We start from the raw sequence: 16489 nt of genomic DNA on the forward strand, positions 1-16489 counted from the left end.
TTGTCAATGCTTCCCTTATCTTCGTCCATACAATCATCACAAAATTGAATTCCGGTCCACTCCCTGCGTTTTTCTTGGTTACAACACCGTTCACCACGGCTATCACTGTTTTGACCCGTCTAATGACCGGATTTATATTGCCCGACATGTTCGCTTCAACGAACATGTGTTTCCCTACCAGCCTTCACCAACCCCACCACCACCATCCACTCCTCCTTACATCTCTATATTTCCTAACCCACCACCCGGTTTCCCACCCGAGCCTCCACAATCGCCTCCACCACCACCCCCTCCTCAATCTCCTCCTCACGAACCTCCCCAATCGTCTCCACAATCTTCACCATCACCACCTATTCCACCTCCTTCTGATGCCTCCCCGCCCGAACTTACCCATACTCCACCCGTCTCTCGACCTCGGCCTTCCAACCTTCGCCCCAATCCCAAACAACCTTACCGATATAACCCAGCCGCTTACTCTGCCACCGCTTCCTCACCTCTACCTCTTGAACCCACCAGTTTTACCGTTGCCAACAAGTCTTTAGAATGGCGCCAAGCAATGGCTAATGAGTTGGTTGCGCTTCATAGGAATGGCACGTGGACACTTGTTCCCCCTGTTCCTAATGCTAATGTTGTTAATTGTAAATGGGTTTACCGGTTAAAAACTGATGAAAATGGAAAGATTACAAGGTACAAAGCCCGCCTTGTGGCCAAAGATTTTCACCAACAGCATGGCGTGGATTATCATGAGACTTTCAGCCCCGTAATCAAGCCTGTCACTATCCGCACTGTCCTGTCTCTTGCTGTCACCAACAAATGGCCTCTCAGACAGTTGGACATTCAGACCGCATTTCTGCATGGTGATCTCAAGGAAACTGTTTTCATGCGTCAACCTCCTGGCTTCATTGATCAAACCAAACCTGATCATATATGCTTGTTACACAAGTCGTTGTATGGGCTCAAACAAGCCCCTCGTGCCTGGTTCATAAAACTGTCTACTGATCTTCAACAGTTGGGTTTTTATGGGTCCAAAACCGACCCCTCCCTTTTTATTCTCAAATCTCCAGGCTCTCTTATCTACCTTCTGGTATATGTTGATGACATCATCATCACCRGTAACAACTCCACTGCTATCGCCACTGTCGTTGACCAGCTCCATACTCTCTTTGCTCTTAAAGATATGGGGCAGCTACATTATTTTTTGGGGGTCGAAGTTGTTCACAAGGGGGCAGACTTAGTTCTCTCACAACGGAAATATGTTTGTGAGATCTTACACCGTGCTGGCCTTGCAGACTGYAAACCRATTGCTACTCCAATRAGMACCTSTCAAGTRTTGTTACCRGATGATAGCCCATTWMTCRATGATCCCTCTCGCTATAGRCARACCGTCGGGGCTCTTCAGTATGCTACCCTTTYTCGTCCTGATATYGCCTTTGCAGTYAATAAAGTTTGCCAGTTCATGCATGCTCCGACTGAAAATCATTGGGCCGGAGTAAAACGGATCTTACGTTACCTCAAGGGCACCATCAATCTGGGTTTGTGGATTCGTCACAACACGGGCTATCAGCTTCAAGCCTTTTCTAATTCTCATTGGAACCAAAATCTTCAAGCTTACTCAGACTCTGACTGGGCTGGTTGCCCAATCGATCGTTGATCCACGGGGGGATATGCTATCTACTTAGGCTCGAATCTTATTTCTTGGTCTGCTCGCAAGCAGAAAACTGTCTCTCGATCTTCAACAGAGTCCGAGTATAAGGCCATTGCAGATACTGTTGCTGAGTTGATTTGGTTGAAGTCTTCTTCAGGAACTTGGATTAAATAGCAAGGCTCCTACTCTTTGGTGTGATAATCTTAGCGCAACATATCTCACAGCTAATCCTGTCTTTCATGCTCGTACCAAGCATGTTGAAGTAGACTATAACTTTGTTCGTGAACAAGTTACTCAAGGGAAACTAATTGTCAAGTTCATCTCTACAGACGACCAAATTGCTGATATTTTTACAAACCCTTGCCTTCTCAGAAGTTTGAGTTTCTACGGTCCAAGTTGCAGATTGCTAACCGCGCTGAACTTGCGGGGGAATGTTAGACTAAGTCAACTAGTCTAGTTTATATTATTAATATTGTCTAGGGTCCAAAGTGTAGTTAGTTTTACCTATATAAGGTGTATCAGATTATTATTTTTCAATCAATACAATCAATATCAAGTTTTATATGCACCTATTCCTTGTCCCCTTTTGATAGATGTTTTTGCCTCAAGGTCTAGGTAGGGGAAATGTACGGGGTGAGCAACATAGGATACCTCTCATAGGGCACACAAAATCTTCCATTACATGATTAGTAGGATTACATATGTTATTCCTAGCACAACCAGGGTATCTCTCAAAAGACCTCACTAAGGTTAGGATGGATTACAACAATTAACAATCTTCACCAAAAAGGGGGGATGGAACACTCCAAAATGAGCTTGAGAAAAGTAGATGATCTCAAGCTCCCTCACTCTATGTGGCTTCCTTTCTTTCTCATTCTCTTGGTGATGTGTATACCAAACCCCCTCATGAACTCTATTTAAAGGGGGTTTTAATGGTGTATTAATTGTCCAATTAAACGGTATAGCAAACACCACATAAAATGGTGTATTAAACACCTTATTAAACGGTGTAATACACCCTCTTAAATAGTATATTTATTAGGAACCCACCAAATAATTAGGAATGCCCAACGAAAGTGGTACATGTAATGTCATTACTATCATAACTGATGAAATAGAAAACACAAAAAGAAAATTCCAAAATAAGAATATATATCTATGCCCCCAAGGTCCCTTTTGTTGTATATTACAAACTCTAGATGCTCCCCTTGCTAAGCACACTTAACCTTCTCATATAATATGTTTATTCTAAATAGCAATTTCAAAATCCTTTGTAGTTCCAACATAGAAGGGAAACAAACTTTCTGTTAGGCCTTCCAATCACTGTTAAGAAGCCAAAAAATAATCAAGTATAAATTCGGATAGCATTAATTCTTAAAGATAGATTCATACATATTCATGTATAACTTATAGCAAGCTCAAGATTGATGCTTGGAATATAATTGAAAAAAGATAGCATGTGAATCTTATGATGGTGAATCAAACAGAAGAAAACTAGTTAAAACATCATTATGATATAACCACAATAAGCCTACCACAAGAATGCAGCAAAGTAAAGTTTTACGACAGTTCACCAAAAAGCAGAGAAATTAAAGTATTTCTTTTAAATGAGATATATTAATTTATTCCACAAACCGTACGGATATCCTTCTGAGTTCGAGCAGCATAGTTCTTATCCAGCTTGGGTAATGTCTGCTTTAGTTGTTGTACCTACCAATTATTAAGGAGTCAAACATGAGATGCTACCTCATCAACAACCAAAGAATTTAACAGCCATGAAGATGGCTTTTGCATTTGCGAACAAGAAGCGCATACAAGTACATTTGATGTTGCAAGTGATTATATAAAGAACATTTGTTTTCATGCAGTAATATATTCAGTAGAGAAACATATCCACACCCAAAAGGAAATATTAATCCCATGTTGAATATATACATTTATGGTTATCAGATAAGCTTTCGGCAAACCTACTTGCCATTTAGATTTGACTAGGGACCCAAATTATCTACTATGATAATATAAAAAAAAAAAAGGTCAGCCTACGACCTAGTCTTGTCCACCGTATTTTCTTCACCTGTTAGTAGGGGTTGTTGTGTCCAGAGTACAACCAAGGACAGTTACAGGGAATTCTACTGAAAACTTAGATACGAGCAAGAAACATTAGTTTCAGAACATTATTGAAAATAGCCATGTTTAACATCCATTGCCATGTTTTTATGGAAGTGTTGTGCCTACTATCTTGAATTCTTTATGAGCAATAGAAAATAACATTATCCTATGCTATGCCATGACTATAATATTTTGCTACCTCAAGCCATGGAAGTGGAAACAAGCAAGTGAATGTCATGAGGAACAATGTAGAGGAAAAAGAGGAAGGGAAGATCAAGGATTCAACAAGGTGAGTATGTGTCTTGCACAAGAAAGTGCTCATAAGGGTTATGTGCTTGGGATTTGTGAAGGATCAAGAGCAAATAGAGGAGCTCAGTAGGCAGAAGAAAGGTGTAGACATGCCCATACGAGGAGTTCATGAACACAAAACTTAAGATTCTAGCAGTCAAGAATGTCTAAATTTCGTTTTCCTTCTTTTCTTGATCTACAAAAATAAAATGGTAGGATTAAAAGTTTATGGAACATCACAAACACAAAGGGATTCACTGAATGCACTTATCCGTTGAATTGTTAAAGCACAAAAACAATCAAGCAAATAGAGATAGCAATAGTCAATAACATTGAACCTTGGTACCAGATAAAAGAACTTAGAAAAACAATAAGCAATAACATATAACGAATGACCATTTAATTTTTCTTAATTTTTTTTCGTTAATGTAATTAATTAATAGATTTTTAGGACCTTATAATATACTAAATTCTCTTTGGCTCTTATTTTATACTAAATCTTTTTGGGTCTCTTTTATGTAGTAAATTTATGTGCACTATTGTTATATACTATAAAAAATTGGGCCTGGGCCCTAAGCAATCGCCTGTTCCACCCTCTTGCAAGGACGGCCCTGCCCACATCTAAGGATCCAAAGGTGACAAGAAGATCAAAAACAGAGAGGGAAGTAAAGAGAGGATGCATATCCTTGTACGTCGACGATATTGCTTCATCAAACGAGAAGAATAATACCAATAAATTTGATCATGCAAGTATGGATTCCCCAAAAAAATGAAGATCGAATTTGATGATGGTGGTCTAATGGTCGTCCTCCACTTGATGGAACCACATGCTAGTGCAGTTAGCGGTAGCAGCGGCGACAGCAAGGGTGGTAGCAGCGGCAGCAATGGCAGGGGTGGTAGCAGCAGCGGCAGCAGTTTAATGACCATCATCCAACCCAACTCTGTCTAACGTCGTCAACGTTGTAGAATTAACTGGATGGTTAAAGTTAGATCTCTAGCTTTCGAGAGGCCAGTCTCTCCACACACTCGCATCCAAAGTTTTATAAAGTAGAATAAGCGTTCCCGCTCCTCAGCCCACTTTATTAATACTAAACCCAAAGCATTACCTACTTGTACCATTTACGCATTAACCACTTGTACTCACATTAGCATAGGGCATAACAATCTGCTTTATTGCAAATGAAATGTCCATTCTTCTAGTGAACGTTATCAGAGTCTTTGACCAGGTATAATCGATTTTTGTTGTGCTTTACATTTTACGGTTGGTATGGGGACTAGCAAGTCCTTATCTTTTCCTCGATCCATAATTGGGGAGATGTCATGGTCTCCAAGAATACTGGCACTTTGCATGCACAAAGTCACCATTCCCAAAATTTTCGTCAATGGCTATTCTAAGGCATCACTTAGGATGTAGAACTAGATGTGGTGCTCCCACAAAAAAGGAATAGAACATAATCACATACTGTAAAGACCATAGACAATTGATATTTTTAAGTGGAACCTGAAACATAAATACACAAAAAGCTCTTGCAATTCTAGTAGAAGTACATCTAAATTCTAGCACACAATATTGGGATACTTGAACCAAACAAAAACAATAATCTATTTCAGAAGTTACTTCATATCAAACATTCACTCATCGAGAAAAGCTAGAGATGAAGACTACCTTATAGTACATCCAAGCTACAACCTTTGAGTCATTTAGTCTAAAAAACTTTGTGGATCCAATCTCTGCTACATTGTAACAAAAAAAGAATATGAACAAATGAATAAAAATTTCATGGCCGTCTAAAAGTGAAAAGAATTGAGTTTTGATGCAAGATTGAAAGTATAGTACATAAATCGGACGAATGCCATTTCAATATGCAAATTTATCGGACTTAGAGGCTTTTTAATAAACGCTTACCCACGTAAGCGCTTGCCAAGTGTCACTTACCTTCCGAATGAACATTGCAAGGACCTAGAATCTTACCCGGTAAGAAGCATAGCAATGACCACAAATCTTACCCAGTAAGTGAGTGAGAAGACTTGTCTGGTAAGTGCTTACAGGGTAACTAACGCTTACCAACAATCCGTTTTGATGGCCGATAATGTTGCCCGATAAGTGATGGTGGTGATCTTGCTAGTAAGCGCTTACCCTATAAGCGTTTGGTAAACGGCCCCTTATACCAACTCACTCGCTTGTGGCATGCAAGTAAGAAGTTACTTTGAAAAACGAAACTAATAATTTGGTCAACAATCAACCATCTTAACTTCAGTATCAGAATGCTAATTGTCAACAAACTCCATACTACATGCTTTATATAAACTGCCCAGAAAACCAGAGGGACGGAATTACCTTTACAATCACAAACAACTTCCATAGACTTCTCTGCAATCGATGATAAATGATGATACCCAGGATAGTTGTGAACGTAAATGATCTCATCAAGTTGCCTAAATTTCCCTGGATCATCTCCATTCTGCAGTCATTGCATCAAGCATACCATTCCAAATACAAAAATTAAATGAGAGGTTCGAGTATTCAAAACATTGATGGTGAATAAATATGGAATTGTAGTAGCCCAAGCTCCTCAGCAAGTGTTATAGTTGGCAACAATTCACAGAGTTAGAACATTCAAAAAAAGAAATAAAAAAGCCAAGCTGGTGTGCCTTCCAAAGGTAAAACTGCAGATATTCTCCATATTTGAGTCAGAAGAAACAACACACAAAGAAAGAAAACGAACTTCCCATCTGTTTATAATAAAATAACTAACAATATAAAGACTTGATTTGGTATATTAGCATTCCCATTGTTATGTCCAAGAGAATACACCAAAAATACTATTAAAGATACCCCCTTACCATTCCTATTACTTTTTAGATTAACATACCTTCATTCGAGCTTCATCAAACATTGGCAATAGAATGAAAACAGGATCAACTGGAGTAGCAAGGTACAAACCACCATCTGCTGACATGTAAACATGTTCTTAAGGAAGATGACGATTTACATTGATCCTATTAAGAAAAATACAACTACGAAACATACTCAATCCGTTCCACAAAGTGATATTGACTTTGATTAATGATACATGTTAGTTTTAAAATGATCATTGATTTATGTTCAAAACTTTCTATAAAACTGTCGGTAACATATAATTTAACAGCTAGCACAAACAGAAAAAATGTCGGTGAAAGATTAGTAACAAAATCCACATTAATATAGGTTTGAAGACAAAAAGGTCCAATGTTTCTCTTTTTTGCAGGAGGGAGCATGTATTCAAGATGTCATGCAGATGATTTACTAGATGCTAAAACATTGACTTCTATGACAAGAGTACCCCATCCTTACACACAACACTAACAGTTTCCCCAACCTTAACAATTATGCTAGATGCTAGCGTATATAGTAACTGTCCTAATTTTTGCTATCATCCTATTGAATAAACAATGATGCATTCATTTCTGAACAATAAAACATATTTGCAGTTAATATCAAGAAACAAAAACTAGATTGGATAAAGCATCAGCTCTGGAAGCTGATACGCCGATGGTTGGAAGGGAAGGCAAGTGCCCTGGCATCCAAAGACTGGTTTTGGTGTTAAATAAGTAGCAGAAAAGGAAGCTTCTGCTTTAGGTCAGCTCTTTAGCTCCTTGCTATAAAGAGTGAAGTGACCTTCATGAGAGAAGAAAATCGGTAATAATAGGACCAGAAACTCTGGGTTTGGCTACATAGCTGAAAAGATGGTGCCAACTCAGTCCTTAGCAGCAAGCCACTTTTTTAGTCACAGATCATTGTGATTGTGTAGTCGAGGCAAGGAACAGTGCTAGAGGACACAACAATTCTACCCTGCCTTTTTACTCTTTCACATTCCCATTAATGCCTTTTCATCCTCATCATTATTCTCTTCAGAAACTCATTCTCAAATATCAAGGTGCTGTGGAATGAGAAACCGTGATAGCTTACGCATCAACACATTGCATATCCTACGTTCCATGATTCAAAACGAGAGAGATCGAAGATGACATAACACATCACATAAAGACGGGATGGCTGAAGTGGAGTTGACTCAGGGAAGTTGTGTGACAAGAAAGTCATGCTAAAACTGAAAGACGAATTTATAAGGTAGCCCATCAGACCAACTATGTTGTATGGGTCCGAGTGTTGGGCTACAAGGACAGCCCATGGAAGAAAGTTGGAAGTTGCAGAAATGGGAATGTTTAGATGGACACGTGGTCAGTCCATGTGGGGACATGTGGCCGGTCCATGTTGGACAGGATACCAAGCAATAGAGGTGTTCACCCAAATAAACTGCCCACAACACACCGTACCACACCATGGTTTAGAACTTTTGCAGTGCGGTTTGCTGTTTTGAATTATTAAACTGTGGTTCAACCCGTGCCACACAATATAATCTTTGTATTTATTTGTGTGTGTGTGTATATATATGTATGTATGTGTGTATGTATATACACATTAATATTAACTAATTGAAAATATTAATACATATTAATTATCATTACTTTTCCAGTTTTCCTTTTTAATTATGAATTTGGGACGTATAGGAACTTTCAATTGTATGAACAAGCAATCATCATTGTTCCAATAACCGGTGGAGGATGCGCCTTGAGGCAAGGCAACCAAAAACTGTGTATCAGGCGTCGCCTCTCACTACTTCGATGGATCTTACGCCTTTTGCGAGTGAGGCATTGTGTGAGTCGCTGAGCAGTGAGGAAGGCAAGAGGCATACACCTCTATGTTGGGCCTTGTGGATGTATCTTATTATTATTTAGATATAAAGCGGAGGTATCTAATCATTATTTAAATAAATATTGGGGTATACTATCACTATTTATATAGATAGTGAGGCATCTTATAACTATTTAAATAGATAATGGGTGTATCTTATCACTATTTAAATATATTATGGTAGTATCTTATATTTGTTTACAATATTATAAACAAAACAATGGCTTTTCCCTTCAAAGACTTCATGTCTCCTTTATAAATACATAGGCTTTAGAAACCTTTTTCATATATTATCAGCTAACACATAATTGTTCCACCAAAACAATAAAAGATTTTCACAATTTTCCGTATAGGATAATTATCTTTTTTGAATAAAGAACTATTTCATAATTTGTAGCCTGAGAAATAACAAAGTTCATATATCATATACTCATGTAGTCATGTTCAAAGCCTTATGACATATAGCATATTAGCATTTTACAGGGTGTAACATCACTTCCTCACCTTCTACGATATCCCTTCAATAATCAATACAAGTTTGTCTTCTGTTTGTATGCAAACCATTGGTGATTCATGAGTTATGGGTTTCATACTAGTACTTATAGTAGTTATGGATTTCATTTTTTGGTTATTTGGTATAGAAAGATGGAAATATGTTTCTCTTAAGTGTTATGGATTTTTTTTGTTTTATATTTGAAACTTAAACCTCAAGTACCTAGGGGAAAACGCCTTGGTCATCATGAAATTTATTTTGAAGTTATGATTTTAATTTTAAGAAAATTGAAGTGCATTAGGTACAAACTGCATAAACCATGCCGCATTTCACAGTGTTATTTTGTGGTTTGAGGCATATGCAGTTCAATTTGCAGATTAGCCCTAAATTACACCATACACATCCAAACACCCCTACCGAACAAGGTCTTCCGGGCAGAGCTGGGAATTGAGCCTATCACAGATAAATTGATGGAGGGAAGACTGCAGTGCTTTGGACATATTCACAAGACAGAGACGAGGCTCCAATAGAGAGGGTGGAAAGGGTGACGATCAAGGGGCGAGGATGAAGGGGAGACCTAGACGGTGAGGATGAGGGGCAGACCGGGGGGGAAGATGGTTAAGAGACTGAGGATAGATATGGCGAGTTTATGAAAATCCAAGGACATGATATCGACCATTGATAGAAGTGCTTGGTGGTGTAAGACAAGGTAGCGAACGAGGGATGACAACATGTAATTAGCTTAGACAGAAGGAAGGGAGATGGAGAGGCAAAAGGTTGGGGTGGTAGGGTTAGGGAGTTGGCAGTTAGATTATCGGTGTCCTAAGTTAGATTGAGAGTTGTATAGCTTTGTTTCCTTGTAGCCTCTATTTTTGTGGTCTTGTTTGCTTTAATTAGGGTTCCTTCTTTCAATTTTTCAATGTGTATTTCTTTCTAATATGTAATTCTTCATACTTTATTGGTGATCTTTCTTTTTTGCTCGCATTTTCCAAAAGCCCCAGATCTTCACGAGAACCACCACTTTACTCCCTCGAGTAGTGGTCAGGGTTTAAGAGTCAAACGTTCTACCACTTCAAAACTTGAGATGAATATTTACATTAAGTTTGACAACTATTTTAAGTACATATGAGATACTACAAATACAGACAAAGCCTTCCGGTGACCATAACCAAAACTATGCTTCTGCCTTTTTACTAAACTAATACCACCAATATAGAAATTGATGCAAAACCATAAAAGTGCATGCATCATTTTTGAACATGTGAAGTTCTAATTTTAACATTCAAAATTCAATATGAACTTTTTTCAGAATGACAGAAGGAAGAGTAATACAGATTATACGGAACGGTGGCTAAAGCACAACTAATTGTTTATATGTAATCGAAAATAATGACACCAGGTAATTGCTTGAAGCATTCTCTTTTAAAACAGTTGTAAAGCATTAACAAAAAATATGGTGAATTTGACAGAGGGGCCTAAAACTCAAAAAGTTACTTCCCAGACGCATTCCAAAATCACAGATAGCAAACAGAATTTACAGCTGCAAGAAAAGAAAAAAAGTGATAGTTCTCATGGTAACAAGACCAACCTAAGATGTCACATAGTGAACTTTTCCTGCCTTAGTGACATCATGCAGCTAAGACGTCCAGACATCTAGATCTTTACAAGATAAATATCAAACACTTGGAAAGGAATCAAGCAAAAGGAAGCTAAATATCTAACCGCTGACATGCCTAATTTGATTCTTGTGTACTTCCGCACATTCAAATTGCATGATACTTGTATTAAATGACTTGAAATTCTCTGTGCTTGTGCATCAAGAATCTGTTTGTTAAGTTTCTTGTCATTGTAAGATCAAGAAAGTATATGAAAAGTAGGTGGAGAGATGAAAACATAGAAGCCATAGATGATACATCTGCAAGCCAAACCCAAGGCCATGAGTGTATTTATGCATTACTTGCATCTAGATGTCTCAGTCTGTTTTTCGATACAAAATGTTAAGAGCTATGAACAATAACTGTCCATATCCCATCAAGGCACACCCAAGTAGTATTTTAGATTTTTTTTCGAAATAAACATACAGATGGAAACGTCATATAAACTTATGCAGGCCTGACTTCAGTTAAGTTATCAACCATTATCTACCACCAAATGATTTTGATGTGAAACACAGTTCTTGTGATGTCAGAATTCATGATTTTACCTTCACAGATATAATCTCCCAAGAACCAAGACCCATAAGATTGTTTGAACCAGTTAAGTTCTTGAAGGCCTCCATTAATCAGTAGGTAGCATGTAGTGTCTCCTGTCAGCAGAGAAAATAATGTCATTACTTAATTACCACAAAAGCCATCATACTCTAGTGGTTCCACGGATTTGACTGGTTTATTTTTGTAGCTAGTTTGACGAATAGGCATTTCATTCACCAATTCGACCTTCCATTCAACTGAATGAACAGACAGCTGACATGGCTACCAAAGTAGGTTTAGGGAAGAAGTTAAGGAAGCAAGCACAAAGAACACAGTTTTTATTCATTATGATCATCATCAGCTACTCCAGGTACAACCATTTGTGGTCACCACTATTAGTCATCGTTGCCACCTTTGCCAACCCACTTTCCACCACCTCCACCCCTGAATGCGACCAATAAGACCCATAACTGGTTTTTATAATATGAGAAGTGATTCTTGTGATGTTAATGTTGAAGAATCAATTTCACGGGTTTCTTCTCTTTTATACGTTTAATATTGACATAGGTGCATACTAGGATTCAAAATAAGCAACAAAGCACATGAAGAGCACGTGGGAGAGAATTGAACAGATTGTTAACTGATAAAAGAAAAAAAGAAAACATCAACACACAAATGCTTAGAAGACAAAACTTCTAGGTTTATTCTCCAGGCACATGTGTAAGAGAAATAGTAGACAAGATTATCTCAACCCCTTTTCTGTTTTCAAATTTTCTTTTTAAAGATATTAATATTTGGCTCCTTAACATGTTCAAGAGAAGTTGTCGTGTTGTTTTTCCAAAAGCCTAGTTGCTTTCTAAAGCCACCACACATGCCTCGCAGACTTTCTGTTCATTTAATACAGAAGGTGTACTTGAACAAAATTCGGAGCAGTTGAGGAACTTTCTGAAAAGATCAGGACAATCAATCCTGATTTTATCCTGATTTTATCCTGAACCCTTCTACATTCACAGTGTAGGCGATTCACATGTATTTTAACCATAGCAGTTCCTGTTGGGCATTGAATAACCACAGTCAGCAACACTTGTCCTTCTATAAATGTTGGCAAACATATAAAACTAACATGTAGATAGAGTCCCCTCTCACACACTGTCATTCATGAAAATTACCCACCTGTCCATCTACAGATAATCAGCCTCTATAAATGTGGGCAAGCATATAAAACTAACTTGTAAATAGTCCCCTCTCACACAGTGTCATTCATGAAAATTACCCACCTGTCCATCTACAGGTAATCAGCCAGTGGGGGAAACACTGTTTGCACAAGGCTGCTAACATATAATCTTTGTATCCATGCTCATCCTCAAAAAGGAAAGAGAAAATAAGGTGACCCTCGAAGTTGGCCATGTCATATTCATTTTCAACAGTGATATCCATACTTGTCATAGAGAACTGGTTTCTTATATTCTTTTATCTGAAAATCCATGTCAGCAAAGGGTTCTCAATGTTGCCAAAAAATCTTGAAGACCCCTAAAGCAAAAAAGAGGGATACACCAAAAGAGAAAAAAAAACATTACAAATGAAGGAAAAAACAAATTTTCCTTATTTCTACACCCACTTAGGGTGGAATGGATGCACACTTGTACAGATCTTTGGCAATCATCTTCCATCTAATTGGTAATTTCATGAAACAATGTATGAGAGAGACAGAAAAATTGGCACCACTTGTTTACTATTCATTTGTTTAAGAGAGAGTTTGACAAACTTGCGGCTATAAATAAAAGGTTGGTTTTTGAAGATTGGAAATTTGGAATGCATGATAACACACGTCATATCAGAACACACGCACATAATTACATTGCTAACTGCATACTTCCACAGCCTAGTGAAACAAACTCTCATCAATCATCAACCGATTGCAGAAATCATATAATGAAGTTTAGCATGCATATAGTAAGCACTTTGGAGTTTAGAAATTAACAAATAAAGATGATAAATGGTAGTGAGTGAAGCTCATAAAAGAATCTGTAAAGCATATAAACTACCAGATTTTGGATGGTGAAGTGACAGCAAGCGTCCCATATCATCTCCAGTAGCAGAAGGATCTGCATTAATCATGTTAGGACATCATTAATTCTGAATTGGTGGATTGACAATATGTCTAATGGTCCATTAAGATACTCCAATGTAATCATTAATCAACAATATATGCCATCGTTTGAATATAATCTACTAGAGCACAATTCCCATAACTGTCAGCAAAGAAACACGGCTCCTTCCACTCCCCCAGGACATATCAAGTGCTTATCAAACATAATTCTAAAAAAATTATCAATCTAGCTCCAAATAATTGATAAATACTTTTAGAATCCATAGCCACCATTCTATGATGTTGCGTAAAGCTTATATCAAACTATTAGGTTTTTGTGGTGACCGGACATTGGACTCAGGCGAAAGTGAAAAGAAGCCGGCACCGGTTGTCAAGGACCGACGAGGCTGTTACAAAAGACGGTCAGAACTCAGAACTAAGTTGTTTCAAATAAGTTAGAAGAGAGTAACTTATCAAAAACTCCTTAATACTTGTGCCAAACCGGTGTTAACCTGTGCCAAACAGGTATTAAATATTTCTTTTTTTTCCATCCAAACACAAAAAACTCCTTCTTGGTAAAACACCCGAATAAGTTAATAAGCAATTAAATAAGCAATCCCAAACACCCCCTAAAAGAAAATATGATTTGAGATAAAGACTTGATGAAGATAATTTGTGTACTCCCTTGGCTGAATGTGCAGAAAGCAAAGGGGAACGTTACATATGCAAATTTGCTGAGCATTTTCTAATAATAACCATGCTAGACTCTATAACACATATTATAAATGGATATCAAACAGCCAATGTGAATCTTCAATTTTGGAAGAAAGGGTGCGAACTCATAAAACCATAAAGAAAAGCCAAATGCGCTCCAATGAACAAATTCAATCAAAGAATTGTAATGGGTACCTGATAACGCAACAAGAAGACGAGTTTCTTCAACGCCCTCGCACCATGCCATTGCCTCTAATTAGGGGAAACGGAGAACTAGGGTTATATGGCCTTGTTTTGTCAAAAATAGGATGGAGTAAAGTGAAGAAGTCAGCGGGGTTTCAGCATTTGCTCCAAAACTACGCGCCAAAACTTGACGTTTGATTGCTTTTTCCCTTTGCATCCTTGTATTTGGTAACCAATGAAAATAGTGAGGAATTAAAGAATTAAAGATAGGGGTCGTTTACCGTAAACGAGATCAAGAAACTTATTTGGTAAGAACGAAACAAAGATCAAGAGTCTTACCCGGTAAGTGAGGCCAACGACTCTTACCACAATAAGTGTTTATCGGATAAATTGTTACATATGATGTCGTTTTGATGGACTAACATGTTACCCGATAAGTAAAGGATAGTGTTAAATTTTGTCGGTAAACGCTTACCAAGTAAGTATTTGGTAAAAGGCACCATAGTTCATTTGGGCAAAATATATCTATACTCCCTACCTTATAAAGTAAATTTACAAGCATAATATACTATTGTTTTATGCATAATTCTTTAAGATCTCTTAATTATAAGTTATTAGACATAAGGTACAACTTAGTGTTGCACACACTTTATATTTACGTATTTAATGTTCCAGATGCTTTTGATGAGTGCCTGAATCGTGGTGCCATTTATGTTTCAAGACGACGGTTGAAGGTCTCGAGGTGCTTGCATCCAGATAAGAGCGCCTGCAAACTCTTGAGGTGTCTTCAACTGTGTTTCTCTTCTAAACCTATAGGGTTTCTCTTTCGAAGTTGCATTTTGCATCTTCTAATGTGTTCTCTTTAAAACTTTTGGGTTTCTCATCATAGAAGATTCGGCTTAGGTTGCATATGCTTCATCGCACCATTCAAGGTTTGTACTTACTCCACTCTTCCTATTATGTACGCTCTTGATTTCCCTTTCTCCACTTATGACTCGAATCAGAGTTCATTTGAATCTTCTTCTTTATTGATGGAAACATAATGGTGTACTTGCCATAGTTGAATGCCATCTTTCTCTTCATCCTCTTTGTTGCTTACTTATTCTTTAAAGATTGTAGCAAATTTTGTACTTGAAGATGATTAGGATGGAGTAGAAGTTGGTTTTTATGTTGAGTGTTGTTATCATGAAGGTTAAACAATTGATGTATGAAGCCATTATGCTGGCACATGAGGTTGCTCCATAACAAGGTTAGGTAGGATGACCCACATTGGCTAACTTGTTTGATGTGTATAACACCATTGTGTAGACTTTTGATAGTTTTTTTTAAAGGGGTCGTTTATCTGAATACTATAATATATTTTACCAGATAAGATTGTAGTATATTGAAACGGTATGGTATGCAACAATTACCACGTAAACGCTTATTCAGGTAAGAGTCATCACCATCACTTACCGGGTAAGATTCCCTATCCTTATCATAGCTCTTACCGGGTAAGATTTTTGCCCTTTCCATATGCATCAAGTGAGGAAAGTTACCCGATCAACACTTACCTACTTACAGGGTAAGTGTTTAGTAAACGGCTCCTAAGTTGGAACTTTATCTACTATTGTTATGTTTGTTGATTGAAATGATAAGATGCATTGATCTTAACAATTAATGTTGAGTAAATTTAAGTAATTTATATATTTTTGTAATTCATATTTGCAATGTTTTGTATTGTAATATATATATATATATATATATATATATATAGAGGTTGGTTCAAATAGAAACCAACCATATGGTGCAAACTAAGCTAACCAACCTTAACCAATCACATTCTTTCTTCTCTTTAGGTTCAAATCTAAATTATAAATTAATGATAAGGGTAATTTTGTAATTTAACCTTTTTGTAACCCTCTAATAATTAATTGGGAGTTACAAATCTTAAAAGATACCTCTAATTGATCATGATATTTTTCTAATTTCTTTATTATTTCATGTTCATGTTCTTCTTTTCAAGTTATGTTCTACATATATTGAAATTGGTTGTCTAAGTGTACAA

General features: G+C 37.3%; 1 protein-coding gene across 5 annotated transcripts in view; it reads right to left on the reverse strand.

The window, feature by feature from the left end:
• Positions 1–14622, reverse strand: part of LOC112502238 (ribonuclease H2 subunit B) — a 24362-nt gene extending 9740 nt beyond the window's left edge. For 3 of the 5 annotated variants that reach the window (XM_025106103.1, XM_025106101.1, XM_025106102.1), the window contains exons 1-7: positions 14455–14622; positions 13502–13561; positions 11471–11572; positions 6916–6992; positions 6381–6504; positions 5709–5773; positions 3286–3355 (exon numbers count right to left, since the gene is read on the reverse strand). In XM_025106103.1, coding sequence (XP_024961871.1) covers positions 3286–3355; positions 5709–5773; positions 6381–6504; positions 6916–6992; positions 11471–11572; positions 13502–13561; positions 14455–14506 — 550 coding nt within the window. In that variant the 5' untranslated portion in view covers positions 14507–14622. Of the gene's footprint in view, positions 1–3280; positions 3356–5708; positions 5774–6380; positions 6505–6915; positions 6993–11470; positions 11573–13501; positions 13562–14454 lie in introns of all 5 variants that reach the window. The other 2 variants (XR_003067652.1, XR_003067653.1) reach the window with 1 other exon arrangement.
• Between the last annotated feature and the right edge of the window lie 1867 nt (positions 14623–16489).

Source organism: Cynara cardunculus, unplaced genomic scaffold (assembly GCF_001531365.2).
Source record: "Cynara cardunculus var. scolymus isolate 2C unplaced genomic scaffold, CcrdV1 Un_Scaffold_1111, whole genome shotgun sequence".
Taxonomy (NCBI): Eukaryota; Viridiplantae; Streptophyta; class Magnoliopsida; order Asterales; family Asteraceae; genus Cynara; species Cynara cardunculus.